Source organism: Mustelus asterias, unplaced genomic scaffold (genome assembly GCF_964213995.1).
Source record: "Mustelus asterias unplaced genomic scaffold, sMusAst1.hap1.1 HAP1_SCAFFOLD_2628, whole genome shotgun sequence".
NCBI lineage: Eukaryota > Metazoa > Chordata > Chondrichthyes > Carcharhiniformes > Triakidae > Mustelus > Mustelus asterias.
Window position 1 is genome coordinate 22,710 of NW_027592573.1, and position 27,729 is coordinate 50,438.

Sequence of the window (27,729 nt, forward strand, 5' to 3'; positions counted from 1 at the left end):
CACCCTGACCCCCACCCCGAGCGGACACCCTCCCCTCCCCGACCCCCACCCCGAGCGGACACCCCCTCCACCCCGAGCGGACACCCCCCCCCCCCCCCCCCACCCCGAGCGGACACCACCCCCTCCCCGGGCAAAACCCTCCTCCTCCCCGGGCAAACACTCCCCCTCCCCGGGCAAACTCTCGCTTTGAGCAACCCCTCGCACCCCCTTCTACCCCCTCCCTCCGTCGCTAAACCTCCCCCAGCACCCCCTGGGCAGATCCAGCCTCCCGTAAACCCTCTCTCCCCCTCTGTAGCCAAACCGCCCCCAGCTCCCCCCGTGGCAGACCCTCCTGCCCCTCACCCCTCTCCCCCTCTGTAGCCAAACCGCCCCCAGCTCCCCCCGTGGGCCCTGATGCAGGGGCTGTTGTTTTCTCATGGCTGTGACTGCTTTAGTGTCAGTGCCAGTTCATGTTTGCTTCAATGGTGTTGCTGTGATGATGTTATGTATAAAGAATGATCTCCGACCCTCCTTGTGGCTTCGATTCATTCAGACCCCAACACAGCACGATCCCATCGACAATAACTCGATGATAGCCTGTTCACAGTGCGGCACTCCCTCAGCACCGACCCTCCCACGGTGCGGCGCTCCCTCAGCACCGACCCTCCCACGGTGCGGCGCTCCCTCGGCACCGACCCTCCCACAGTGCGGCGCTCCCTCAGCACCGACCCTCCCACGGTGCGGCGCTCCCTCGGCACCGACCCTCCCACGGTGCGGCGCTCCCTCGGCACCGACCCTCCCACAGTGCGGCGCTCCCTCGGCACCGACCCTCCCACAGTGCGGCGCTCCCTCGGCACCGACCCTCCCACAGTGCGGCGCTCCCTCGGCACCGACCCTCCCACAGTGCGGCGCTCCCTCAGCACTGACCCTCCCACAGTGCGGCGCTCCCTCAGCACTGACCCTCCCACAGTGCGGCGCTCCCTCGGCACCGACCCTCCCACAGTGCGGCGCTCCCTCAGCACCGACCCTCCCACAGTGCAGCGCTCCCTCAGCACCGACACTCCCACAGTGCGGCACTCCCTCAGCACCGACCCTCCCACAGTGCGGCGCTCTCTCGGGATTGATCCTGGTGATCCGGGAAAGCTGCTGCATTATTCCCGGAAAGAGGTGACTTCTCACAGCTCACTGAGAATGAAACATAAGCTTTTTATTCGGAGAATACAGCCAGACTATATCAGTGACATTAAGTTAGGAAAATTTAGAAATTGAATGGGGAATGTGTGCTCACTCTGTCTGATTGTACATGTCGGTGTCTGTATCGGTAAGTCTCCCCTTTCCCTGTGTGTGACCAGACAGCACAATGCGACTGATCCCTTGCTGCAGCCTCTCCCTCCTCTCAGCCCCGTCTGAGCTGCTCCACACGGCAGGAACCGTGAGCTACGATGTGACCAGCTGGTGCTCCAGGATGTAGACGCGATCTGCGCAGCAAGCAGCGACGATCGACCTCCCGACACCATCCGGAGTGACGTCCGTGCTGTACACGCCCTGGGGCAGCTTCCCCAGTCCACCCACCGTCTGCAAGGGAGGAGGAATCGGTCAGGCCTGGAGCTTCAGAGCCGGCATGCGCGCCAGGGAACGGGACAGAGGAGCCGGGGAGGGAAACATCGGCACAAACATGGGGAAACGCACGGGGGGGAAGCACGGGGTGGGTACGGTTTAAACTAGGGCGGCAGGGGAGTGGGAACCGGAACAGCTGGCCAGGAAGTGTAGAGACTGGGGACTCAGTGAGACTGAGATAGACACAGCGCAGACGGAGCCCGCGGGACTCAGACTGAGATAGACACAGCGCAGACAGAGGCCGCGGGATTCAGACTGAGATAGACACAGCGCAGACGGAGCCCGCGGGACTCAGTGGGACTGAGATAGACACAGCGCAGACAGAGCCCGTGGGGCTCAGTGGGACTGAGATAGACACAGCGCAGACAGAGCCCGCGAGACTCAGACTGAGATAGACACAGCGCAGACGGAGCCCGCGAGACTCAGACTGAGATAGACACAGCGCAGACGGAGCCCGCGGGACTCAGACTGAGATAGACACAGCGCAGACAGAGCCCGCGGGACTCAGACTGAGATAGTCACAGCGCAGACAGAGCCCGCGGGACTCAGACTGAGATAGACACAGCGCAGACAGAGCCCGCGGGACTCAGACTGAGATAGTCACAGCGCAGACAGAGCCCGCGGGACTCAGACTGAGATAGACACAGCGCAGACAGAGCCCGCGGGGCTCAGACTGAGATAGACACAGCGCAGACGGAGCCCGCGGGGCTCAGACTGAGATAGACACAGCGCAGACAGAGCCCGCGGGGCTCAGACTGAGATAGACACAGCGCAGACGGAGCCCGCGGGGCTCAGACTGAGATAGACACAGCGCAGACAGAGCCCGCGGGACTCAGACTGAGATAGTCACAGCGCAGACAGAGCCCGCGGGACTCAGACTGAGATAGACACAGCGCAGACGGAGCCCGCGGGGAAACAGAAGGGGTGGGGGAGTCGCATTGCTGATACGGGAGCACGGCTGTGTCGAGGGGGGAGACATTGGAGGCTCCTTGTAGTGAGGCATTGTGTGTGGAGCTGAGGAACAGGAAGGGCGAAACCACAATGTTGGGAGTGAACTGTAGACCTCCCCAACAGCCCACAGGAGACAGAGGAGCAGCTGTGCAGTCAGATAGTGGAACAGTGTGAGAAAAGCAGGCTAGTTGTGGTGGGTGACTTTAACTTCCCCCATATTGACTAGGACCCCCTTACAGCCAGGGGCTCGGAAAGAAAGCAATTAGTTAGATGTGTCCAGGAGGGGTTTTTTGACACGGACTGCTGACAATCCAACCAGGGAGGAGGCCGTACTAGACTTGGGATTGGGGAATGAGCCGGGCCAGGTGATCGATGTTTCGGTGGGGGAGCATTTTGGGCTGAGTGACCATAATTGGATAAGATTTCGGGTAGTCATGGATAAGAGTGGCCCTCGGGTGAGGGTGTTTAACTGGGTGAGGGGCCAATTCCATCCAAATTAAACAGGAACTGGGGAATGTGGATTGGGAGCGGCTGTTTGAGGGCAAATCCATGTCTGGAATGTGGGAGGCTTCTAAAGGCCGGTTGATTGAAGTGCGGGAGAGGCTTGTCCCCGCAAACATGAAGGATGGAAATGGCAGGATTCGGGAACCATGGATGACAAGGGAAATTGTAAGCTCAGTCAACAAGGAAAAGGAAGCATTCGATAGGTCCAGGCATCTAAAAACTGACGGAACCCTTGAGGAGTACAGTGAAAGTAGGAAGGAATTTAAACGTGGAATTAGGAGGGCTAAAAGAGTCCATGAAACGTCTTTCGCAAACAGGGTCAAGCAGAATCCCAAGGCTTTTAAACATTAGGAACAAGAAGGTAGCAAGAGAAAGAGTAGGGCCCACTCAAGGACAATGGAGGGAAGTTATGCGTGGAGCCACAGGAAGTGGGTGAGATCCTTAATGAGTGCTTCATATCGCTATTCACCAAGGAGAAGGACATGATGGATGTCGAGGTCAGGGATGGGTGTGTGAACACTCCAGAGAATGTCAATATATCGAAGGAGGAAGTGTTGAGAGTATCCTAAATTGCATTAAGGTAGACAAGTCCCTGGGGCCGGAAGGGATCTAGAACATAGAAAAACTACAGCACAAGTGGCGCCGGTCGTGTCCCTACCTACCTAGGCTTATATATAGGCTTCCCTATAACCCTCAATCCTATTAAGTCCCATGTACTCATCCAGAAGTCTCTTAAAAGACCCTATTGAGTTTGCCTCCACTGACGGCAGCCGATTCCACTCACCCACCACCCTCTGAGTGAAAAACTTACCCCTGACATTTCCTCTGTACCTAATCCCCAGCACCTTAAACCTGTGTCCTCTCGTAGCAGCCATTTCCACCCTGGGAAAAAGCCTCCGAGAATCCACCCGATCTATACCTCTCAACATCTTATACACCTCTATTAGGTCTCCTCTCATCCTTCGTCTCTCCAAGGAGAAAAGACCGAGCTCCCTCAGCCTATCCTCATAAGGCATGCCACTCAATCCAGGCAACATCCTTGTAAATCTCCTCTGCACCCTTTCAATCTTTTCCACATCCTTCCTGTAATGAGGCGACCAGGACTGAGCACAGTACTCCAAGTGGGGTCTGACGAGGGTCTTATAAGGCTGCATCATTATCCCCGGACTCCTAAACTCAATCCCTCGATTGATAAAGGCCAGCACACCATACGCCTTCTTAACCACCTCCTCTACCTGCGAGGCCGATTTTAGAGTCCTATGGACCCGGACCCCAAGGTCCTTCTGATCCTCTACAGTACTAAGAGTCTTACCCTTGATATTATACTCCTTCATCCCATTTGACCTGCCAAAATGGACTGCACATTTATCTGGGTTGAAGTCCATCTGCCACTTCTCCACCCAGTCTTGCATCCTATCTATGTCCCTCTGTAACTTCTGACATCCCTCCAGACTATCCACAACCCCACCAACCTTCGTGTCGTCGGCAAACTTACCAACCCATCCCTCCACTTCCTCATCCAGGTCATTTATGAAAATGACAAACAGCAAGGGTCCCAGAACAGATCCCTGGGGCACTCCACTCAGAAAAAGGCCCATCTACAACCACTCTGCCTTCTGCAGGCAAGCCAGTTCTGGATCCACAAGGCAACAGCCCCTTGGATCCCATGCCCTCTCACTTTCTCGAGAAGTCTTGCATGGGGGACCTTATCGAATGCCTTGCTGAAGTCCATGTAAACCACATCTACCGCTTTTCCTTCGTCAATGTGTTTACTCACATTTTCAAAGAACTCCACCAGGCTCGTAAGGCACGATCTGCCTTTGACAAAGCCGTGCTGACTACTTTTGAGCATACTAAACTTCTCTAAATGTTCATAAATCCTGTCCCACAGGATCTTCTCCATCAACTTACCAACCACTGAGGTTAGACTCACCGGTCGGTAATTTCCTGGGCTATCCCTATTCCCTTTCTTGAATATAGGAACCACATCCGCAATCCTCCGGCACCTCTCCCGTCTCCATCGACGATGCAAAGATCATCGCCAAAGGCTCTGCAATCTCTTCCCTCGCCTCCCACAGTAACCTGGGGTACATCCCATCCGGTCCCGGCGACTTATCTAACTTGATGCCATTCAAAATTTCCAACACATCCTCTTTCTTAAAGTCCACATACTCAATCTTTTCAGTCCGCCTCAATCCTGTAGTACAACCACCCAGGTCTTTTTCCACTGTGAATACCGAGGTAAAGTATTCATTAAGCACCTCTGCTATTTCTTCCGGTTCTGTACAGACTTCCTCACCGTCACATTTTATAGGTCCTATTCCTTCACATCTCATCCTTTTACTCTTCACATATTTATAGAACGCCTTAGGGTTCTCCTTAATCTTACCTGCCAAAGCCTTCTCGTGGCCCCTTCTGGCTCTCCTAATTTCTTTCTTAAGTCCCTTCCTTCAAGCCGTATACTCATCTAGATCCCTATCATCGCCTAGCTCTCTGAGCCTTTTGTACGCTTTCCTTTTCTTTTTGACTAGGTTCAGCGCAGCTTTCGTGCACCACGGTTCCGGTAACCTACCAACACCTCCCTGTCTCATCGGAACGTTGTCATGCAGAACTCCAGACAAACATTCCTTGGAAATCTGCCACCTTACTTCGGTACTTTTCCTCGAGAATGCCTCCTTCCAATTTACACCTCTAATCTCCTGCCTGATGGCTTCATATTTCCCCTTACTCCAGATAAACACTTTCCCAGCTTGCCTGATCCTATCTCTTTCCAATGCTAGCGTAAAGGAGATAGAGTTATGATCACTATCCCCAAGATGCTCCCCCACTGAGAGATCCGACACCTGTCCAGGCTCATTAGCCAGTACCAGATCGAGTACAGCCTCTCCTCTTGTAGGCTTATCCACATGCTGTGTCAGGAAACCCTCTTGAACACACCTAACAAACTCCTCCCCATCCAAACCCCTTACCCTAGGGATATTCCAATCGATGTTTGGGAAATTAAAGTCTCCCATCACAACAACCCTGTTATTACTACATCTCTCCAGGATCTGTTTCCCTATCTGCTCCTCAACATCCCTGTTACTATTGGGCGGCCTGTAGAAAACACCCAGCAAAGTTATCAACCCCTTCCCACTCCGAACTTCCACCCACAGAGACTCCGTAGACAATGAAGAGCATAGTCTTGGAGGGCCGAAGGGCCTGTTCCTGTGCTGTACTTTTCTTTGTTTGTTCTTGGAGAAATGGGGGGTAAAGACTAAACACATTGACGAAGGGAAGGCGGTAGATGTGGTTTATATGGATTTTAGCAAGACGTTCGATAAGGTCCCCCATGCAAGGCTTCTGGAAAAAGTGAGAGGGCATGGGATCCAAGGGACTGCTGCCCTGTGGATTCAGAACTGGCTTGCCCAAAGGAGGCAGAGAGTGGGTATAGATGGGTCTTTTTCTAAATGGAGGTCGGTCACCAGTGGTGTGCTCCAGGGATCTGTTCTGGGACCCTTGCTGTTTTGTCATTTTCATAAATGACCTGGATGAGGAAGTGGAGGGATGGGTTGGTAAGTGTGCCGACGACACGAAGGTTGGTGGGGTTGTGGATAGTCTGGAGGGATGTCAGAAGTTACAGAGGGACATAGATAGGATGCAAGACTGGGCAGAGAAGTGGCCGATGGACTTCAACCCAGATAAATGCGTAGTGGTCCATTTTGGCAGGTCAAATGGGATGAAGGAGTACAATATAAAGGGAAAGACTCTTAGTACTGTAGAGGATCAGAAGGACCTTGGGGTCCGGGTCCATAGGACTCTAAAATCGGCCCCGCAGGTGGAGGAGGTGGTTAAGAAGGCGTATGGTGTGCTGACCTTTATCAATCGAGGGATTGAGTTTAGGAGTCCGGGGATAATGATGCAGCTTTATAAGACCCTCGTCAGGCCCCACTTGGAGTACTGTGCTCAGTTCTGGTTGCCTCATTACAGGAAGGATGTGGAAAAGATTGAAAGGGTGCAGAGGCCATTTACAAGGATGTTGCCTGGATTGAGTGGCATGCCTTATGAGGATAGGCTGAGGGAGCTCGGTCTTTTCTCCTTGGAGAGACGTAGGATGAGAGGAGACCTAATAGAGGTATATAAGATGTTGAGAGGCATAGATCGGGTGGACTCTCAGAGGCTTTTTCCCAGGGTGGAAATGTCTGCTACGAGAGGACACAGGTTTAAGGTGCTGGGGGTTAGGTACAGGGGAAATGTTAGGGGGAAGTTTTTCACACAGAGGGTGGTGGGCGAGTGGAATCGGCTGCCGTCAGTGGTGGTGGAGGTGAACTCAATAGGGTCTTTTAAGAGACTCCTGGATGAGCACATGGGACTTAATAGGATGGAGGGTTATAGGCAGGTCTAGAAGGTAGGGATGTGTTCGGCACAACTTGTGGGGCCGAAGGGCCTGTTTTGTGCTGTAGTTTTTCTATGTTTCTAAAGGGAAACACCCTGTCCCCGCCCTGCCCGACCCCCACCGCCCTCCCCGAAAGCAACCCCCTCCACGCCAGACTCTGTCCGGAGTGAACTCTGACCCCTGCAGCAACTGACCGTCATGGAGCCCCGATCAAAAAGGCGACACGCGTTGTTCCTGGTCCCTGCACCAATCAGATGATCCGAACCCAGCCAATGGCAACTGTAGATCTGCAGAGAGAGGGGAGGGAGGGGCAGAGGTCAGCAAGGAGCCGGTCACCGAATCCCAGAGAACCCCCACCCTCTGAATCCCAGAGACCCCCCACCCCCTCCCTCTGAATCCCAGAAACCCCCCTCCCTCTCCCTCTGAATCCCAGAGACCCCCCTCCCACTGAATCCCAGAGACCCCCCTCCCTCTGAATCCCAGAGAACCCCCCACCCCCTCCCTCTGAATCCCAGAGACCCCCCTCCCTCTGAATCCCAGAGACCCCCCACCCCCTCCCTCTGAATCCCAGAGGCCCCCCTCCCTTTGAATCCCAGAGACCCCCCACCCCCTCCCTCTGAATCCCAGAGACCCCCCACCCCCTCCCTCTGAATCCCAGAGACCCCCCTCCCTCTCCCTCTGAATCCCAGAGACCCCCCTCCCTCTGAATCCCAGAGACCCCCCACCCCCTCCCTCTGAATCCCAGAGAACCCCCCCACCCCCTCCCACTGAATCCCAGAGACCCCCACCCACCAAATTCCAGAGACCCCCCCACCCCCTCCCACTGAATCCCAGAGACCCCCTCCCTCTGAATCCCAGAGACCCCCCTCCCTCTGAATCCCAGAGACCCCCCACCCCCTCCCTCTGAATCCCAGAGAACCCCCCCACCCCCTCCCACTGAATCCCAGAGACCCCCACCCACCAAATTCCAGAGACCCCCCCACCCCCTCCCACTGAATCCCAGAGACCCCCCCCACCCCCTCCCACTGAATCCCAGAGACCCCCCACCCCCTCCCACTGAATCCCAGAGACCCCACTCCCCCTCCCACTGAATCCCAGAGACCCCCACCCACCAAATTCCAGAGACCCCCCCACCCCCCCACTGAATCCCAGAGACCCCCCACCCCCTCCCACTGAATCCCAGAGACCCCCCACCCCCCCCACTGAATCCCAGAGACCCCCCACCCCCTCCCACTGAATCCCAGAGACCCCCCACCCCCCCCACTGAATCCCAGAGACCCCCCCAACCCCACCCACCAAATCCCAGAGACCCCACTCCCCCTCCCACTGAATCCCAGAGACCCCCCACCCCCTCCCACTGAATCCCAGAGACCCCCCCACCCCTTCCCACTGAATCCCAGAGACCCCCTCCACCCCCTCCCACTGAATCCCAGAGACCCTCCAACGAACCATGGTTGGGGAACCTGTGCCCCCCCGGGGAGAGTCGGTGCTTATCCGGGGGGGGGGGACCCGGGGAGACTCGGTGCCCGTGCGGGGGGTCCCATATCCAGTTCCTGACCTTACCAGGCAGTGACCAGAGTCATCCTCGGGAATATCTTGAATCTTCTGTCCAGAGTCGTAGTCCCAGACCTGAGAGAGAGGACGCACTGAGTAAGCCCGGTGGTACAAGTGTCGCCCCCCCCCCCCACCCCTGCCCCTCCATAGCCCACCACACCAGCACCCCCCCCTGTCGTCCCATCCCCCGGGGGAATCCCCACCTCTAGACTGTTCTCCCGGCGCCAGGATCCGGTCAGGATCTCGTTAGTCTCTGGGTGAATCTGCAAAGCGTCACCGCAGAGGTGAGGCCCAAATATCCGCCTGAAAGCAGAGAGAGAGGATCAGAAAACGCAGAGTAATAAAATCTGAGTAACAATGACCCCCCCCCCCCCCCCCCCCCCCGATCCTGGGGGAAATACAGAGTCTCTGGAACAATCCTCCCCCCGATTCCCGGGGTCATCACAGAGACATGGACCCAGAGACATGGACCCAGAGACCGCGCCAGCGAAGGGTCTTCTCCACCTACCTGACTGAATGTGGCTGATTCTCTGTCCAGAACTAGAGGGAGAGACGGAGAGAGAGAGCATCAGGTGTGAGTATTGTTGACAGTGGGAGAGGTTAAACAGTCAGTGTTCACACTCGGACTGAACTCTGCTAATCTCACACGCCACAAACCATCCACCCGCCTGTGGGACCAGTGCCCCGAGTATACGGGGACACGGCAAAGACTGAATATCACACAGACCTCATTAAAACAGCGATATCAGGGGCTGGGCTGTGATAGACCCGGTGTCTGTAAAATATTCCCCCACCTTCCTCCCCACACCGCGTTCCATACACCCCGAAACCACCTTCCCTACCCACACAGCGTCCCATAAACCCCGAAACCACCTTCCCCCCCACACAGCGTTCCATACACCCCGAAACCACCTTCCCGACCCACACAGCGTTCCATACACCCCGAAACCACCTTCCCCCCCACACAGCGTCCCATACACCCCGAAACCACCTTCACCCCCACACAGCGTCCCATACACCCCGAAACCACCTTCCCTCCCCACACAGCGTCCCATACACCCCGAAACCACCTTCCTCCCCACACAGCGTTCCATACACCCCGAAACCACCTTCCCCCCCACACAGCGTTCCATAAACCCCGAAACCACCTTCACCCCCACACAGCGTCCCATACACCCCGAAACCACCTTCCTCCCCACACAGCGTTCCATAAACCCCGAAACCACCTTCACCCCCACACAGCGTTCCATAAACCCCGAAACCACTTTCACCCCCACACAGCGTTCCATACACCCCGAAACCACCTTCCCTACCCACACAGCGTCCCATAAACCCCGAAACCACCTTCCCCCCCACACAGCGTTCCATACACCCCGAAACCACGTTCCCCCCCACACAGCGTCCCATACACCCCGAAACCACCTTCACCCCCACACAGCGTCCCATACACCCCGAAACCACCTTCCCTCCCCACACAGCGTCCCATACACCCCGAAACCACCTTCCACCCCACACAGCGTTCCATACACCCCGAAACCACCTTCCCCCCCACACAGCGTTCCATAAACCCCGAAACCACCTTCCTCCCCACACAGCGTTCCATACACCCCGAAACCACCTTCCTCCCCACACAGCGTTCCATACACCCCGAAACCACCTTCCCCCCCACACAGCGTTCCATACACCCCGAAACCACCTTCCTCCCCACACAGCGTCCCATACACCCCGAAACCACCTTCCTCCCCACACAGCGTTCCATACACCCCGAAACCACCTTCCTCCCCACACAGCGTTCCATACACCCCGAAACCACCTTCCTCCCCACACAGCGTTCCATACACCCCGAAACCACCTTCCCTCCCCACACAGCGTCCCATACACCCCGAAACCACCTCCCTCCCCACACAGCGTTCCATACACCCCGAAACCACCTTCACCCCACACAGCGTTCCATACACCCCGAAACCACCTTCCCCCCCACACAGCGTTCCATAAACCCCGAAACCACCTTCCCCCCCACACAGCGTTCCATACACCCCGAAACCACCTTCCCCCCCACACAGCGTTCCATACACCCCGAAACCACCTTCACCCCCACACAGCGTTCCATACACCCCGAAACCACCTTCCCCCCCCACACAGCGTTCCATACACCCCGAAACCACCTTCCCCCCCCACACAGCGTTCCATACACCCTGAAACCACCTTCCCCCCCACACAGCGTTCCATACACCCCGAAACCACCTTCACCCCCACACAGCGTTCCATACACCCCGAAACCACCTTCACCCCCACACAGCGTTCCATACACCCCGAAACCACCTTCCCCCCCCACACAGCGTTCCATACACCCCGAAACCACCTTCCCCCCACACAGCGTTCCATAAACCCCGAAACCACCTTCACCCCCACACAGCGTTCCATACACCCCGAAACCACCTTCACCCCCACACAGCGTTCCATACACCCCGAAACCACCTTCCCCCCCCACACAGCGTTCCATACACCCCGAAACCACCTTCCCCCCACACAGCGTTCCATACACCCCGAAACCACCTTCCCCCCCCACACAGCGTTCCATACACCCCGAAACCACCTTCCCCCCACACAGCGTTCCATACACCCCGAAACCACCTTCCCCCCCACACAGCGTTCCATACACCCCGAAACCACCTTCACCCCCACACAGCGTTCCATACACCCCGAAACCACCTTCCCCCCCACACAGCGTTCCATACACCCCGAAACCACCTTCCCCCCCACACAGCGTTCCATACACCCCGAAACCACCTTCCCCCCCACACAGCGTTCCATACACCCCGAAACCACCTTCCCCCCCACACAGCGTTCCATACACCCCGAAACCACCTTCACCCCCACACAGCGTTCCATAAACCCCGAAACCACCTTCCCCCCCACACAGCGTTCCATACACCCCGAAACCACCTTCCCCCCCCACACAGCGTTCCATACACCCCGAAACCACCTTCCCCCCCACACAGCGTTCCATACACCCCAAAACCACCTTCCCCCCCACACAGCGTTCCATACACCCCGAAACCACCTTCCCCCCCACACAGCGTTCCATAAACCCCGAAACCACCTTCCCCCCCACACAGCGTTCCATACACCCGAAACCACCTTCCCCCCCACACAGCGTTCCATACACCCCGAAACCACCATCCCCCCCACACAGCGTTCCATACACCCCGAAACCACCTTCACCCCCACACAGCGTTCCATACACCCCGAAACCACCTTCCTCCCCACACAGCGTTCCATACACCCCGAAACCACCTTCCCCCCCACACAGCGTTCCATACACCCCGAAACCACCTTCCCCCCCACACAGCGTTCCATACACCCCGAAACCACCATCCCCCCCACACAGCGTTCCATACACCCCGAAACCACCTTCCCCCCCCACACAGCGTTCCATAAACCCCGAAACCACCTTCCTCCCCACACAGCGTTCCATACACCCCGAAACCACCTTCCCCCCCACACAGCATTCCATAAACCCCGAAACCACCTTCCCCCCCACACAGCGTTCCATAAACCCCGAAACCAGCTTCCTACCCACACAGCGTTCCATACACCCCGAAACCACCTTCCCCCCCACACAGCATTCCATAAACCCCGAAACCAGCTTCCTACCCACACAGCGTTCCATACACCCCGAAACCAGCTTCCTCCCCGCACAGCGTTCCATAAACCCCGAAACCACCTTCCCCCCCACACAGCGTTCCATAAACCCCGAAACCACCTTCCCCCCCACACAGCGTTCCATACACCCCGAAACCACCTTCCCCCCCACACAGCGTTCCATACACCCCGAAACCACCTTCCCCCCCACACAGCGTTCCATACACCCCGAAACCACCTTCCCCCCCACACAGCGTTCCATACGCCCCGAAACCACCTTCCCCCCCCACACAGCGTTCCATAAACCCCGAAACCACCTTCCTCCCCGCACAGCGTTCCATAAACCCCAAAACCACCTTCACCCCCACACAGCGTTCCATACACCCCGAAACCACCTTCCCCCCCACACAGCGTTCCATACACCCCGAAACCACCTTCCCCCCCACACAGCGTTCCATACACCCCGAAACCACCTTCCCCCCCACACAGCGTTCCATACACCCCGAAACCACCTTCCCCCCCCACACAGCGTTCCATAAACCCCGAAACCACCTTCCCCCCCACACAGCGTTCCATAAACCCCGAAACCACCTTCCCCCCCACACAGCGTTCCATACACCCCGAAACCACCTTCCCCCCCACACAGCGTTCCATAAACCCCGAAACCACCTTCCCCCCCACACAGCATTCCATAAACCCCGAAACCACCTTCCCCCCCACACAGCGTTCCATAAACCCCGAAACCACCTTCCCCCCCCACACAGCGTTCCATAAACCCCGAAACCACCTTCACCCCCCACACAGCGTTCCATAAACCCCGAAACCACCTTCCCCCCCCCCCACACAGCGTTCCATACACCCCAAAACCACCTTCCCCCCCACACAGCGTTCCATACACCCCGAAACCAGCTTCCCCCCCACACAGCGTTCCATACACCCCGAAACCACCTTCCCCCCCACACAGCGTCCCATACACCCCGAAACCACCTTCCCCCCCCACACAGCGTTCCATAAACCCCGAAACCACCTTCCTCCCCGCACAGCGTTCCATAAACCCCGAAACCACCTTCACCCCCACACAGCGTTCCATACACCCCGAAACCACCTTCCCCCCCACACAGCGTTCCATACACCCCGAAACCACCTTCCCCCCCACACAGCGTTCCATACACCCCGAAACCACCTTCCCCCCCACACAGCGTTCCATACACCCCGAAACCACCTTCCCCCCCCACACAGCGTTCCATAAACCCCGAAACCACCTTCCCCCCCACACAGCGTTCCATAAACCCCGAAACCACCTTCCCCCCCACACAGCGTTCCATACACCCCGAAACCACCTTCCCCCCCACACAGCGTTCCATAAACCCCGAAACCACCTTCCCCCCCACACAGCATTCCATAAACCCCGAAACCACCTTCCCCCCCACACAGCGTTCCATAAACCCCGAAACCACCTTCCCCCCCCACACAGCGTTCCATAAACCCCGAAACCACCTTCACCCCCCACACAGCGTTCCATAAACCCCGAAACCACCTTCCCCCCCCCCCACACAGCGTTCCATAAACCCCGAAACCACCTTCCTCCCCACACAGCGTTCCATACACCCCGAAACCACCTTCCCCCCCACACAGCGTTCCATACACCCCGAAACCAGCTTCCCCCCCACACAGCGTTCCATACACCCCGAAACCACCTTCCCCCCCACACAGCGTCCCATACACCCCGAAACCACCTTCACCCCCACACAGCGTTCCATAAACCCCGAAACCACCTTCCCCCCCACACAGCGTTCCATACACCCCGAAACCACCTTCCCCCCCCACACAGCGTTCCATACACCCCGAAACCACCTTCCCCCCCACACAGCGTTCCATACAGCCCGAAACCACCATCCCCCCCACACAGCGTTCCATACACCCCGAAACCACCTTCCCCCCCCACACAGCGTTCCATAAACCCCGAAACCACCTTCCTCCCCACACAGCGTTCCATACACCCCGAAACCAGCTTCCTCCCCACACAGCGTTCCATAAACCCCGAAACCACCTTCCTCCCCACACAGCGTTCCATACACCCCGAAACCACCTTCCCCCCCACACAGCGTTCCATAAACCCCGAAACCACCTTCCCCCCCCACACAGCGTTCCATACACCCCGAAACCACCTTCCCCCCCACACAGCATTCCATAAACCCCGAAACCAGCTTCCTACCCACACAGCGTTCCATACACCCCGAAACCAGCTTCCTCCCCGCACAGCGTTCCATAAACCCCGAAACCACCTTCCCCCCCACACAGCGTTCCATAAACCCCGAAACCACCTTCCCCCCCACACAGCGTTCCATACACCCCGAAACCACCTTCCCCCCCACACAGCGTTCCATACACCCCGAAACCACCTTCCCCCCCACACAGCGTTCCATACACCCCGAAACCACCTTCCCCCCCACACAGCGTTCCATACGCCCCGAAACCACCTTCCCCCCCCACACAGCGTTCCATAAACCCCGAAACCACCTTCCTCCCCGCACAGCGTTCCATAAACCCCGAAACCACCTTCACCCCCACACAGCGTTCCATACACCCCGAAACCACCTTCCCCCCCACACAGCGTTCCATACACCCCGAAACCACCTTCCCCCCCACACAGCGTTCCATACACCCCGAAACCACCTTCCCCCCCACACAGCGTTCCATAAACCCCGAAACCACCTTCCCCCCCACACAGCGTTCCATAAACCCCGAAACCACCTTCCCCCCCCACACAGCGTTCCATAAACCCCGAAACCACCTTCACCCCCCACACAGCGTTCCATAAACCCCGAAACCACCTTCCCCCCCCCCCACACAGCGTTCCATAAACCCCGAAACCACCTTCCTCCCCACACAGCGTTCCATACACCCCGAAACCACCTTCCCCCCCACACAGCGTTCCATACACCCCGAAACCAGCTTCCCCCACACACAGCGTTCCATACACCCCGAAACCACCTTCCCCCCCACACAGCGTCCCATACACCCCGAAACCACCTTCACCCCCACACAGCGTTCCATAAACCCCGAAACCACCTTCCCCCCCACACAGCGTTCCATACACCCCGAAACCACCTTCCTCCCCACACAGCGTTCCATACACCCCGAAACCACCTTCCCCCCCACACAGCGTTCCATACACCCCGAAACCACCTTCCCCCCCACACAGCGTTCCATACACCCCGAAACCACCTTCCTCCCCACACAGCGTTCCATACACCCCGAAACCACCTCCACCCTCACACAGCGTTCCATACACCCCGAAACCACCTTCCCCCCCAAACAGCGTTCCATACACCCCGAAACCACCTTCCCCCCCACACAGCATCCCATACACCCCGAAACCACCTTCCTCCCCACACAGCGTTCCATACACCCCGAAACCACCTTCCTCCCCACACAGCGTTCCATACACCCCGAAACCACCTTCCTCCCCACACAGCGTTCCATACACCCCGAAACCACCTTCCCCCCCCCACACAGCGTTCCATACACCCCCGAAACCACCTTCCTCCCCACACAGCGTTCCATACACCCCGAAACCACCTTCCCCCCCACACAGCGTTCCATACACCCCGAAACCACCTTCACCCCCACACAGCGTTCCATACACCCCGAAACCACCTTCACCCCCACACAGCGTTCCATACACCCCGAAACCACCTTCCCCCCCACACAGCGTTCTATACACCCCGAAACCACCTTCCCCCCACACAGCGTTCCATACACCCCAAAACCAGCTTCCTACCCACACAGCGTTCCATACACCCCGAAACCACCTTCCCCCCCACACAGCGTTCCATACACCCCGAAACCACCTTCCCCCCCCACACAGCGTTCCATACACCCCGAAACCAGCTTCCTACCCACACAGCGTTCCATACACCCCGAAACCACCTTCCCCCCCACACAGCGTTCCATACACCCCGAAACCACCTTCCCCCCACACAGCGTTCCATACACCCCGAAACCACCTTCGCCCCCACACAGCGTTCCATACACCCCGAAACCACCTTCCCCCCCACACAGCGTTCCATACACCCCGAAACCACCTTCCCCCCCACACAGCGTCCCATAAACCCCGAAACCACCTTCCCCCCCACACAGCGTTCCATACACCCCGAAACCACCTTCCCCCCCACGCAGCGTTCCATAAACCCCGAAACCACCTTCCTCCCCACACAGCGTTCCATACACCCCGAAACCACCTTCACCCCCACACAGCGTTCCATACACCCCGAAACCACCTTCCCCCCCACACAGCGTTCCATAAACCCCGAAACCACCTTCCCCCCCCACACAGCGTTCCATAAACCCCGAAACCACCTTCACCCCCCACACAGCGTTCCATAAACCCCGAAACCACCTTCCCCCCCCCCCACACAGCGTTCCATAAACCCCGAAACCACCTTCCTCCCCCACACAGCGTTCCATACACCCCGAAACCACCTTCCCCCCCACACAGCGTTCCATACACCCCGAAACCAGCTTCCCCCCCACACAGCGTTCCATAAACCCCGAAACCACCTTCCCCCCCCACACAGCGTCCCATACACCCCGAAACCACCTTCACCCCCACACAGCGTTCCATAAACCCCGAAACCACCTTCCCCCCCACACAGCGTTCCATACACCCCGAAACCACCTTCCCCCCCCACACAGCGTTCCATACACCCCGAAACCACCTTCCCCCCCACACAGCGTTCCATAAACCCCGAAACCACCTTCCCCCCACACAGCGTCCCATACACCCCGAAACCACCTTCACCCCCACACAGCGTTCCATACACCCTGAAACCACCTTCCCCCCCACACAGCGTTCCATACACCCCGAAACCACCTTCCTCCCCACACAGCGTTCCATACACCCCGAAACCACCTTCCCCCCCCACACAGCGTTCCATACACCCCGAAACCACCTTCCCCCCCACACAGCGTTCCATACACCCCGAAACCACCTTCCTCCCCACACAGCGTTCCATACACCCCGAAACCACCTCCACCCTCACACAGCGTTCCATACACCCCGAAACCACCTTCCCCCCCAAACAGCGTTCCATACACCCCGAAACCACCTTCCCCCCCACACAGCGTTCCATACACCCCGAAACCACCTTCGCCCCCACACAGCGTTCCATACACCCCGAAACCACCTTCCCCCCCACACAGCATCCCATACACCCCGAAACCACCTTCCTCCCCACACAGCGTTCCATACACCCCGAAACCACCTTCCTCCCCACACAGCGTTCCATACACCCCGAAACCACCTTCCTCCCCACACAGCGTTCCATACACCCCGAAACCACCTTCCCCCCCCCACACAGCGTTCCATACACCCCGAAACCACCTTCCTCCCCACACAGCGTTCCATACACCCCGAAACCACCTTCCCCCCCACACAGCGTTCCATACACCCCGAAACCACCTTCACCCCGACACAGCGTTCCATACACCCCGAAACCACCTTCCCCCCCACACAGCGTTCCATAAACCCCGAAACCACCTTCCCCCCCACACAGCATTCCATAAACCCCGAAACCACCTTCCCCCCCACACAGCGTTCCATAAACCCCGAAACCACCTTCCCCCCCCACACAGCGTTCCATAAACCCCGAAACCACCTTCACCCCCCACACAGCGTTCCATAAACCCCGAAACCACCTTCCCCCCCCCCCACACAGCGTTCCATAAACCCCGAAACCACCTTCCTCCCCACACAGCGTTCCATACACCCCGAAACCACCTTCCCCCCCACACAGCGTTCCATACACCCCGAAACCAGCTTCCCCCCCACACAGCGTTCCATACACCCCGAAACCACCTTCCCCCCCACACAGCGTCCCATACACCCCGAAACCACCTTCACCCCCACACAGCGTTCCATAAACCCCGAAACCACCTTCCCCCCCACACAGCGTTCCATACACCCCGAAACCACCTTCCCCCCCCACACAGCGTTCCATACACCCCGAAACCACCTTCCCCCCCACACAGCGTTCCATACACCCCGAAACCACCATCCCCCCCACACAGCGTTCCATACACCCCGAAACCACCTTCCCCCCCCACACAGCGTTCCATAAACCCCGAAACCACCTTCCTCCCCACACAGCGTTCCATACACCCCGAAACCAGCTTCCTACCCACACAGCGTTCCATACACCCCGAAACCACCTTCCCCCCCACACAGCATTCCATAAACCCCGAAACCAGCTTCCTACCCACACAGCGTTCCATACACCCCGAAACCAGCTTCCTCCCCGCACAGCGTTCCATAAACCCCGAAACCACCTTCCCCCCCACACAGCGTTCCATAAACCCCGAAACCACCTTCCCCCCCACACAGCGTTCCATACACCCCGAAACCACCTTCCCCCCCACACAGCGTTCCATACACCCCGAAACCACCTTCCCCCCCACACAGCGTTCCATACACCCCGAAACCACCTTCCCCCCCACACAGCGTTCCATACGCCCCGAAACCACCTTCCCCCCCCACACAGCGTTCCATAAACCCCGAAACCACCTTCCTCCCCGCACAGCGTTCCATAAACCCCGAAACCACCTTCACCCCCACACAGCGTTCCATACACCCCGAAACCACCTTCCCCCCCACACAGCGTTCCATACACCCCGAAACCACCTTCCCCCCCACACAGCGTTCCATACACCCCGAAACCACCTTCCCCCCCACACAGCGTTCCATACACCCCGAAACCACCTTCCCCCCCCACACAGCGTTCCATAAACCCCGAAACCACCTTCCCCCCCACACAGCGTTCCATAAACCCCGAAACCACCTTCCCCCCCACACAGCGTTCCATACACCCCGAAACCACCTTCCCCCCCACACAGCGTTCCATAAACCCCGAAACCACCTTCCCCCCCACACAGCGTTCCATAAACCCCGAAACCACCTTCCCCCCCACACAGCATTCCATAAACCCCGAAACCACCTTCCCCCCCACACAGCGTTCCATAAACCCCGAAACCACCTTCCCCCCCCACACAGCGTTCCATAAACCCCGAAACCACCTTCACCCCCCACACAGCGTTCCATAAACCCCGAAACCACCTTCCCCCCCCCCCACACAGCGTTCCATAAACCCCGAAACCACCTTCCTCCCCACACAGCGTTCCATACACCCCGAAACCACCTTCCCCCCCACACAGCGTTCCATACACCCCGAAACCAGCTTCCCCCACACACAGCGTTCCATACACCCCGAAACCACCTTCCCCCCCACACAGCGTCCCATACACCCCGAAACCACCTTCACCCCCACACAGCGTTCCATAAACCCCGAAACCACCTTCCCCCCCACACAGCGTTCCATACACCCCGAAACCACCTTCCCCCCCCACACAGCGTTCCATACACCCCGAAACCACCTTCCCCCCCACACAGCGTTGCATACACCCCGAAACCACCTTCCCCCCCACACAGCGTTCCATACACCCCGAAACCACCTTCCTCCCCACACAGCGTTCCATACACCCCGAAACCACCTCCACCCTCACACAGCGTTCCATACACCCCGAAACCACCTTCCCCCCCAAACAGCGTTCCATACACCCCGAAACCACCTTCCCCCCCACACAGCATCCCATACACCCCGAAACCACCTTCCTCCCCACACAGCGTTCCATACACCCCGAAACCACCTTCCTCCCCACACAGCGTTCCATACACCCCGAAACCACCTTCCTCCCCACACAGCGTTCCATACACCCCGAAACCACCTTCCCCCCCCCACACAGCGTTCCATACACCCCGAAACCACCTTCCTCCCCACACAGCGTTCCATACACCCCGAAACCACCTTCCCCCCCACACAGCGTTCCATACACCCCGAAACCACCTTCACCCCCACACAGCGTTCCATACACCCCGAAACCACCTTCACCCCCACACAGCGTTCCATACACCCCGAAACCACCTTCCCCCCCACACAGCGTTCTATACACCCCGAAACCACCTTCCCCCCCACACAGCGTTCCATACACCCCAAAACCAGCTTCCTACCCACACAGCGTTCCATACACCCCGAAACCACCTTCCCCCCCACACAGCGTTCCATACACCCCGAAACCACCTTCCCCCCCCCACACAGCGTTCCATACACCCCGAAACCAGCTTCCTACCCACACAGCGTTCCATACACCCCGAAACCACCTTCCCCCCCACACAGCGTTCCATACACCCCGAAACCACCTTCCCCCCACACAGCGTTCCATACACCCCGAAACCACCTTCGCCCCCACACAGCGTTCCATACACCCCGAAACCACCTTCCCCCCCACACAGCGTTCCATACACCCCGAAACCACCTTCCCCCCCCACACAGCGTCCCATAAACCCCGAAACCACCTTCCCCCCCACACAGCGTTCCATACACCCCGAAACCACCTTCCCCCCCACGCAGCGTTCCATAAACCCCGAAACCACCTTCCTCCCCACACAGCGTTCCATACACCCCGAAACCACCTTCACCCCCACACAGCGTTCCATACACCCCGAAACCACCTTCCCCCCCACACAGCGTTCCATAAACCCCGAAACCACCTTCCCCCCCCACACAGCGTTCCATAAACCCCGAAACCACCTTCACCCCCCACACAGCGTTCCATAAACCCCGAAACCACCTTCCCCCCCCCCCACACAGCGTTCCATAAACCCCGAAACCACCTTCCTCCCCACACAGCGTTCCATACACCCCGAAACCACCTTCCCCCCCACACAGCGTTCCATACACCCCGAAACCAGCTTCCCCCCCACACAGCGTTCCATAAACCCCGAAACCACCTTCCCCCCCACACAGCGTCCCATACACCCCGAAACCACCTTCACCCCCACACAGCGTTCCATAAACCCCGAAACCACCTTCCCCCCCACACAGCGTTCCATACACCCCGAAACCACCTTCCCCCCCCACACAGCGTTCCATACACCCCGAAACCACCTTCCCCCCCACACAGCGTTCCATAAACCCCGAAACCACCTTCCCCCCACACAGCGTCCCATACACCCCGAAACCACCTTCACCCCCCACACAGCGTTCCATAAACCCCGAAACCACCTTCCTCCCCACACAGCATTCCATAAACCCCGAAACCACCTTCACCCCCCACACAGCGTTCCATACACCCCGAAACCACCTTCCCCCCCCACACAGCGTTCCATACACCCCGAAACCACCTTCCCCCCCACACAGCGTTCCATACACCCCGAAACCACCTTCCTCCCCACACAGCGTTCCATACACCCCGAAACCACCTCCACCCTCACACAGCGTTCCATACACCCCGAAACCACCTTCCCCCCCAAACAGCGTTCCATACACCCCGAAACCACCTTCCCCCCCACACAGCGTTCCATACACCCCGAAACCACCTTCGCCCCCACACAGCGTTCCATACACCCCGAAACCACCTTCCCCCCCACACAGCATCCCATACACCCCGAAACCACCTTCCTCCCCACACAGCGTTCCATACACCCCGAAACCACCTTCCTCCCCACACAGCGTTCCATACACCCCGAAACCACCTTCCTCCCCACACAGCGTTCCATACACCCCGAAACCACCTTCCCCCCCCCACACAGCGTTCCATACACCCCGAAACCACCTTCCTCCCCACACAGCGTTCCATACACCCCGAAACCACCTTCCCCCCCACACAGCGTTCCATACACCCCGAAACCACCTTCACCCCCACACAGCGTTCCATACACCCCGAAACCACCTTCACCCCCACACAGCGTTCCATACACCCCGAAACCACCTTCCCCCCCACACAGCGTTCTATACACCCCGAAACCAGCTTCCTACCCACACAGCGTTCCATACACCCCGAAACCACCTTCCCCCCCACACAGCGTTCCATAAACCCCGAAACCAGCTTCCTACCTGCACAGTGTCGTCCCATCCACCGGAAACCAGATCGCTGAAGCTCCCAGGATGAAATTTCAGCGCAAAGATGCGGGATCGATGACCGTCCATCACCGTCGGGGAGGGACTGTTCGTAAAAGGGACACAGTTGAAGTCAGCGGGACCGGACAGCCGGGAAGTGGGGGCGCAGAAACGGGGGAGTAATACACTGACTCATGTGGTCCGCTGTGCCTGAGAGTGAGGCAGCGAGCGCGAGACGGCGGTAGGGGGCACGGCCCGAGACGGCGGGCGCGAGACGGCGGGCGCGAGACGGCGGGCGCGAGACGGCGGTAGGGGGCACGGCCCGAGACGGCGGGCCCGAGACGGCGGGCGCGAGACGGCGGGCGCGAGACGGCGGGCGCGAGACGGCGGGCGCGAGACGGCGGGCGCAAGACGGCAGCAGGGGGCACGGCCCGAGACGGCGGGCGCGAGACGGCGGGGGCGAGACGGCGGGCGCAAGATGGCGGGCGCAAGACGGCAGCAGGGGGCACGGCCCGAGACGGCGGGCGCGAGACGGCGGCAGGGGGCACGGCCCAAGACGGCAGGCGCGAGACGGCGGCAGGGGGCACGGCCCGAGACAGCAGGCGCGAGACGGCGGGCGCGAGACGGCGGGCGCGAGACGGCGGGCGCGAGACGGCGGGCGCGAGACGGCGGCAGGGGGCACGGCCCATAACGGCGGGCGCGAGATGGCAGGCGCGAGACGGCGGGCGCGAGACGGCGGGCGCGAGACGGCGGGCACGAGACGGCGGGCACGAGACGGCGGGCACGAGACGGCGGGCACGAGACGGCGGGCACGAGACGGCAGGCGCGAGATGGCAGGCGCGAGACGGCAGGCGCGAGACGGCGGGCGCGAGACGGCGGGCACGAGACGGCGGGCGTGAGACGGCGGCAGGGGGCACGGCGCGAGATGGTGGGCACGAGACGGCGGTTGCAGGATGGCGGGCAGGGGCGTGAGCGCGAGATGGGGACGGAGCGAGACGTTAGGGTGAACACACACACCTGGACGTTAGGGTGAGCAGACATTCTCGGGTGAGTGTGTCGTACAGCCGGATTGATCCCGTTGTCCCTCCGGTTGCGAAGCGTGTTCCTGATGGGTTGAACGCAGCGATCAAGGTCTCTTGATTCTCCAGCAGAGTCTGCAAACATCTCTGGGTTGACACGTGCCACACTTTCACTTTACCGCTGGCATCTGTGAGAGACACAAACACGGAGGCCAGTGAATGTTGATCTCCTCCTCTCGACTTCCCCCTCCTCACTCACTCCCCTCTTTCCCCTGCCCCAACTCGCTCGCTCATCGCTGCACCTAATCCCCGCTCTCCCTTTCTTCATCTCTCTCCCCCACTTTCTCTCTCTCTGCCCCCCGCTGTCTCTCTCTCTCTCTGCCCCCCGCTGTCTCTCTCTCTCTCTCTCTGCCCCCCGCTGTCTCTTTCTCTCTCTCTGCCCCCCGCTGTCTCTCTCTCTCTCTCTCTGCCCCCCGCTGTCTCTCTCTCTCTCTGCCCCCCGCTGTCTCTCTCTCTCTCTCTCTGCCCCCCGCTGTCTCTCTCTCTCTCTGCACCCCGCTGTCTCTCTCTCTCTCTCTCTCTCTGCCCCCCGCTGTCTCTCTCACTCTCTCTCCATGTGTCCCCCCCTCAAAGAACAAAGAAAATTCCAGCACAGGAACAGGCCCTTCGGCCCCTCCTGCACCGACCATGCTGTCCCCCGACTGAACTAAAACCCCCTACCCTTCCGGGGACCGTATCCCTCTATTCCCATCCTATTCATGGATTTGTCAAGACACCCCTTAAAACTCACGACCGTATCCGCTTCCACTCCCTCCCCCGGCAGCGAGTTCCAGGCACCCACCACCCTCTGTGTAGAAAACCTGCCTCGAACATCTCCTTTAAACCTTGCCCCCTCGCACCTTAAACCTGTGCCCCCCGAGTAACTGACTCTTCCACCCTGGGGGAAAAAGCTTCTGACTATCCACTCTGCCCCTCATAATCTTGTAGACTTCTATCAGGTCTCCCCTCAACCTCTGTTGTTCCAGTGAGAACATCCAAGTTTCTCCAACCTCTCCTCATAGCTAATGCCCTCCATACCAGGCAACATCCTGGTAAATCTTTTCTGTAACCCTCTCCAAAGCCTCCACATCCTTCTGGTAGTGTGGCGACCAGAATTGAACACTAGATTCCTAGTGCGGCCTAACTAAGGTTCTATAAAGCTACAACATGACTTGCCCAATTTTTAAACTCAATGTCCCGGCCGATGAAGGCAAGCATGAAGGAGATGTCAGGGGTAAGTTTTTCACTCAGAGGGTGGTGGGCGAGTGGAATCGGCTGCCGTCAGTGGTGGTGGAGGCAAACTCGATAGGGTCTTTTAAGAGACTCGTGGATGAGTACATGGGACATGTGTATAAAATTATGAAAGGCACAGATAGGGTGAACGGTGGGAAGCTTTTCCCCAGGTCGGTGGTGACGTTCACGAGGGGTCATAGGTTCAAGGTGAGGGGGGGGGAGGTTTAACACAGATATCAGAAGGACGTATTTTACACAGAGGGTGGTGGGGGCCTGGAATGCGCTGCCAGGCAAGGTGGTGGAGGCGGACACACTGGGAACGTTTAAGACTTATCTAGATAGCCACATGAACGGAGTGGGAATGGAGGGATACAAAAGAATGGTCTAGTTGGGACCAGGGAGCGGCGCGGGCTTGGAGGGGCCGAAGGGCCTGTTCCTGTGCTGTATTGTTCTTTGTTCTTTGACTTAATAGGATTGAGGGTTCTGGGTAAGCCTATATATAAGCCTAGGTAGGTAGGGACATGACCGACGCAACTTGTGGGCCGAAAGGCCTGTTTGTGCTGTAGCTTTTCTATGTTCTATGCCTTCTTGACTACCTTCTCCACCTGCATTGCCACTTTCAGTGACCTGTGTACCTGTACACCCAGATCCCTCTGCCTATCATAGAACATAGAACATAGAACATTACAGCGCAGAACAGGCCCTTCGGCCCACGATGTTGCACCAGTTAAAAAAAAACTGTGACCCTCCAACCTAAACCAATTTCTTTTCGTCCATGAACCTATCTACGGATCTCTTAAACGCCCCCAAACTAGGCGCATTTACTACTGATGCTGGCAGGGCATTCCAATCCCTCACCACCCTCTGGGTAAAGAACCTACCCCTGACATCGGTTCTATAACTACCCCCCCTCAATTTAAAGCCATGCCCCCTCGTGCTGGATTTCTCCATCAGAGGAAAAAGGCTATCACTATCCACCCTATCTAAACCTCTAATCATCTTATATGTTTCAATAAGATCCCCTCTTAGCCGCCGCCTTTCCAGCGAAACAATCCCAAATCCCTCAGCCTCTCCTCATAGGATCTCCCCTCCATACCAGGCAACATCCTGGTAAACCTCCTCTGCACCCTCTCCAAAGCCTCCACATCCTTCCTGTAATGTGGGGACCAGAAATGCACACAGTACTCCAAGTGCGGCCGCACCAGAGTTGTGTACAGTTGCAACATAACGCTACGACTCCTAAATTCAATCCCCCTACCAATAAACGCCAAGACACCATATCAATACTCCTAAGGGTTCTGCCATTTACTGTATATTTCCTTTCTGTATTAGACCTTCCAAAATGCGTTACCTCACATTTTTCCCGATTAAACTCCATCTGCCATCTCTCCGCCCAAGTCTCCAACTGATCTATATCCTGCTGTATCCTCTGATGGTCCTCATCGCTATCCGCAAATCCACCAACCTTTGTGTCGTCTGCAAACTTACTAATCAAACCAGTTACATTTTCCTCCAAATCATTGATACATATTACAGATATATATTATATATCTATCTGTCCCTCCTCCCCCCACTCTCTCTCTCTCTATCCCCCCTCTCTCTCTCTGTCCTCCCTCTCTGTCAGCCCCTCTCTGTTCCCCCTTCCCTCTCTCCATCCTCCTCCCTCTCTCTGACCCCCCTCTCTCCCTCTCTCTTCTTCTGCCACTCTTGCTGTCCTCCCTCTCTGTCCCCTCTCTCTGCCCACCCCCTCTCTGCCCCCCCGCCCCCCTCTCTCCCTGTCCCCCCTCCCCTCCCTCCCTGCCCCCCTTCCCCTCCCCTCCCTCCCTGCCCCCCTCTCTCTCTGTCCCGTCCTCCCCTCTCTCCCTCTGTCCCGTCCTCCCCTCTCTCCCTGCCCCGTCCTCCCCTCTCTCTCTGTCCCATCCTCCCCTCTCTCTCTCTGTCCCGTCCTCCCCTCTCTCTCTCTATCCCGTCCTCCCCTCTCTCTCTGCCCCATCCTCCCCTCTCTCTGTCCCGTCCTCCCCTCTCTCTCTGCCCCATCCTCCCCTCTCTCTGTCCCGTCCTCCCCTCTCTCTGCCCCGTCCTCCCCTCTCTCTCTGTCCCGTCCTCCCCTCTCTCTCTCTGTCCCGTCCTCCCCTCTCTCTGCCCCGTCCTCCCCTCTCTCTCTGCCCCGTCCTCCCCTCTCTCTCTGTCCCGTCCTCCCCTCTCTCTCTCTGTCCCGTCCTCCCCTCTCTCTCTCTGTCCCGTCCTCCCCTCTCTCTCTGCCCCATCCTCCCCTCTCTCTCTGTCCCGTCCTCCCCTCTCTCCCTGTCCTGGGTACCGGTGGGGCTGGGCTCCTCACTCACAAGTGGCCAGCAGTAGATCGGCGCTGGCAGTTCCTCGGGGACAGAAGCAGAGGCTGGTGACGGGTAAGCAGGATTTCAGAGTCTCGGAGTCTCTGAGATAATAGACGAAGGCTCCATTGTTTGGCTTGTAAAGCTGCTGACACACAGAGAGACGTTCAGACACAAGACACAGGGCAAAACTGCAAACCATCCCAAGAGCCAGGATCAGCAGACCCAGGAAAACTTCCCCAGGCCCGGGAAAAGGTAGAGTCACAGAGGTTTACAGCATGGAAACAGGCCCTTCGGCCCAACTTGTCCATACTGCCCTTTTTTTTAAACCACAAGCTAATCCCAATTGCCCGCGTTTGGCCCATATCCCTCTATACCCATCGTACCCATGTAACTGTCTAAACGCTTTTAAAAGATAAAATTGTACCCGTCTCTACTACTGCCTCTGGCAGCTTGTTCCAGACACTCACCACCCTCTGTGTGAAACAATTGCCCCTCTGGACCCTTCTGTATCTCTCCCCTCTCACCTT

General features: G+C 58.2%; 1 protein-coding gene across 1 annotated transcript; it reads right to left on the reverse strand.

Moving 5' to 3' along the window:
- Positions 1-1,166: 1,166 nt before the first annotated feature.
- On the reverse strand, positions 1,167-27,344 carry LOC144489883 (pre-mRNA-processing factor 17-like; the record flags this gene model as incomplete). Its single annotated transcript, XM_078207713.1, has 8 exons — positions 1,167-1,554; positions 7,621-7,713; positions 8,990-9,055; positions 9,184-9,283; positions 9,489-9,520; positions 22,576-22,684; positions 23,596-23,785; positions 27,212-27,344. Coding segments are annotated over 8 exons (861 nt in total), but the record flags the coding sequence as incomplete, so codon positions are not given.
- Between the last annotated feature and the right edge of the window lie 385 nt (positions 27,345-27,729).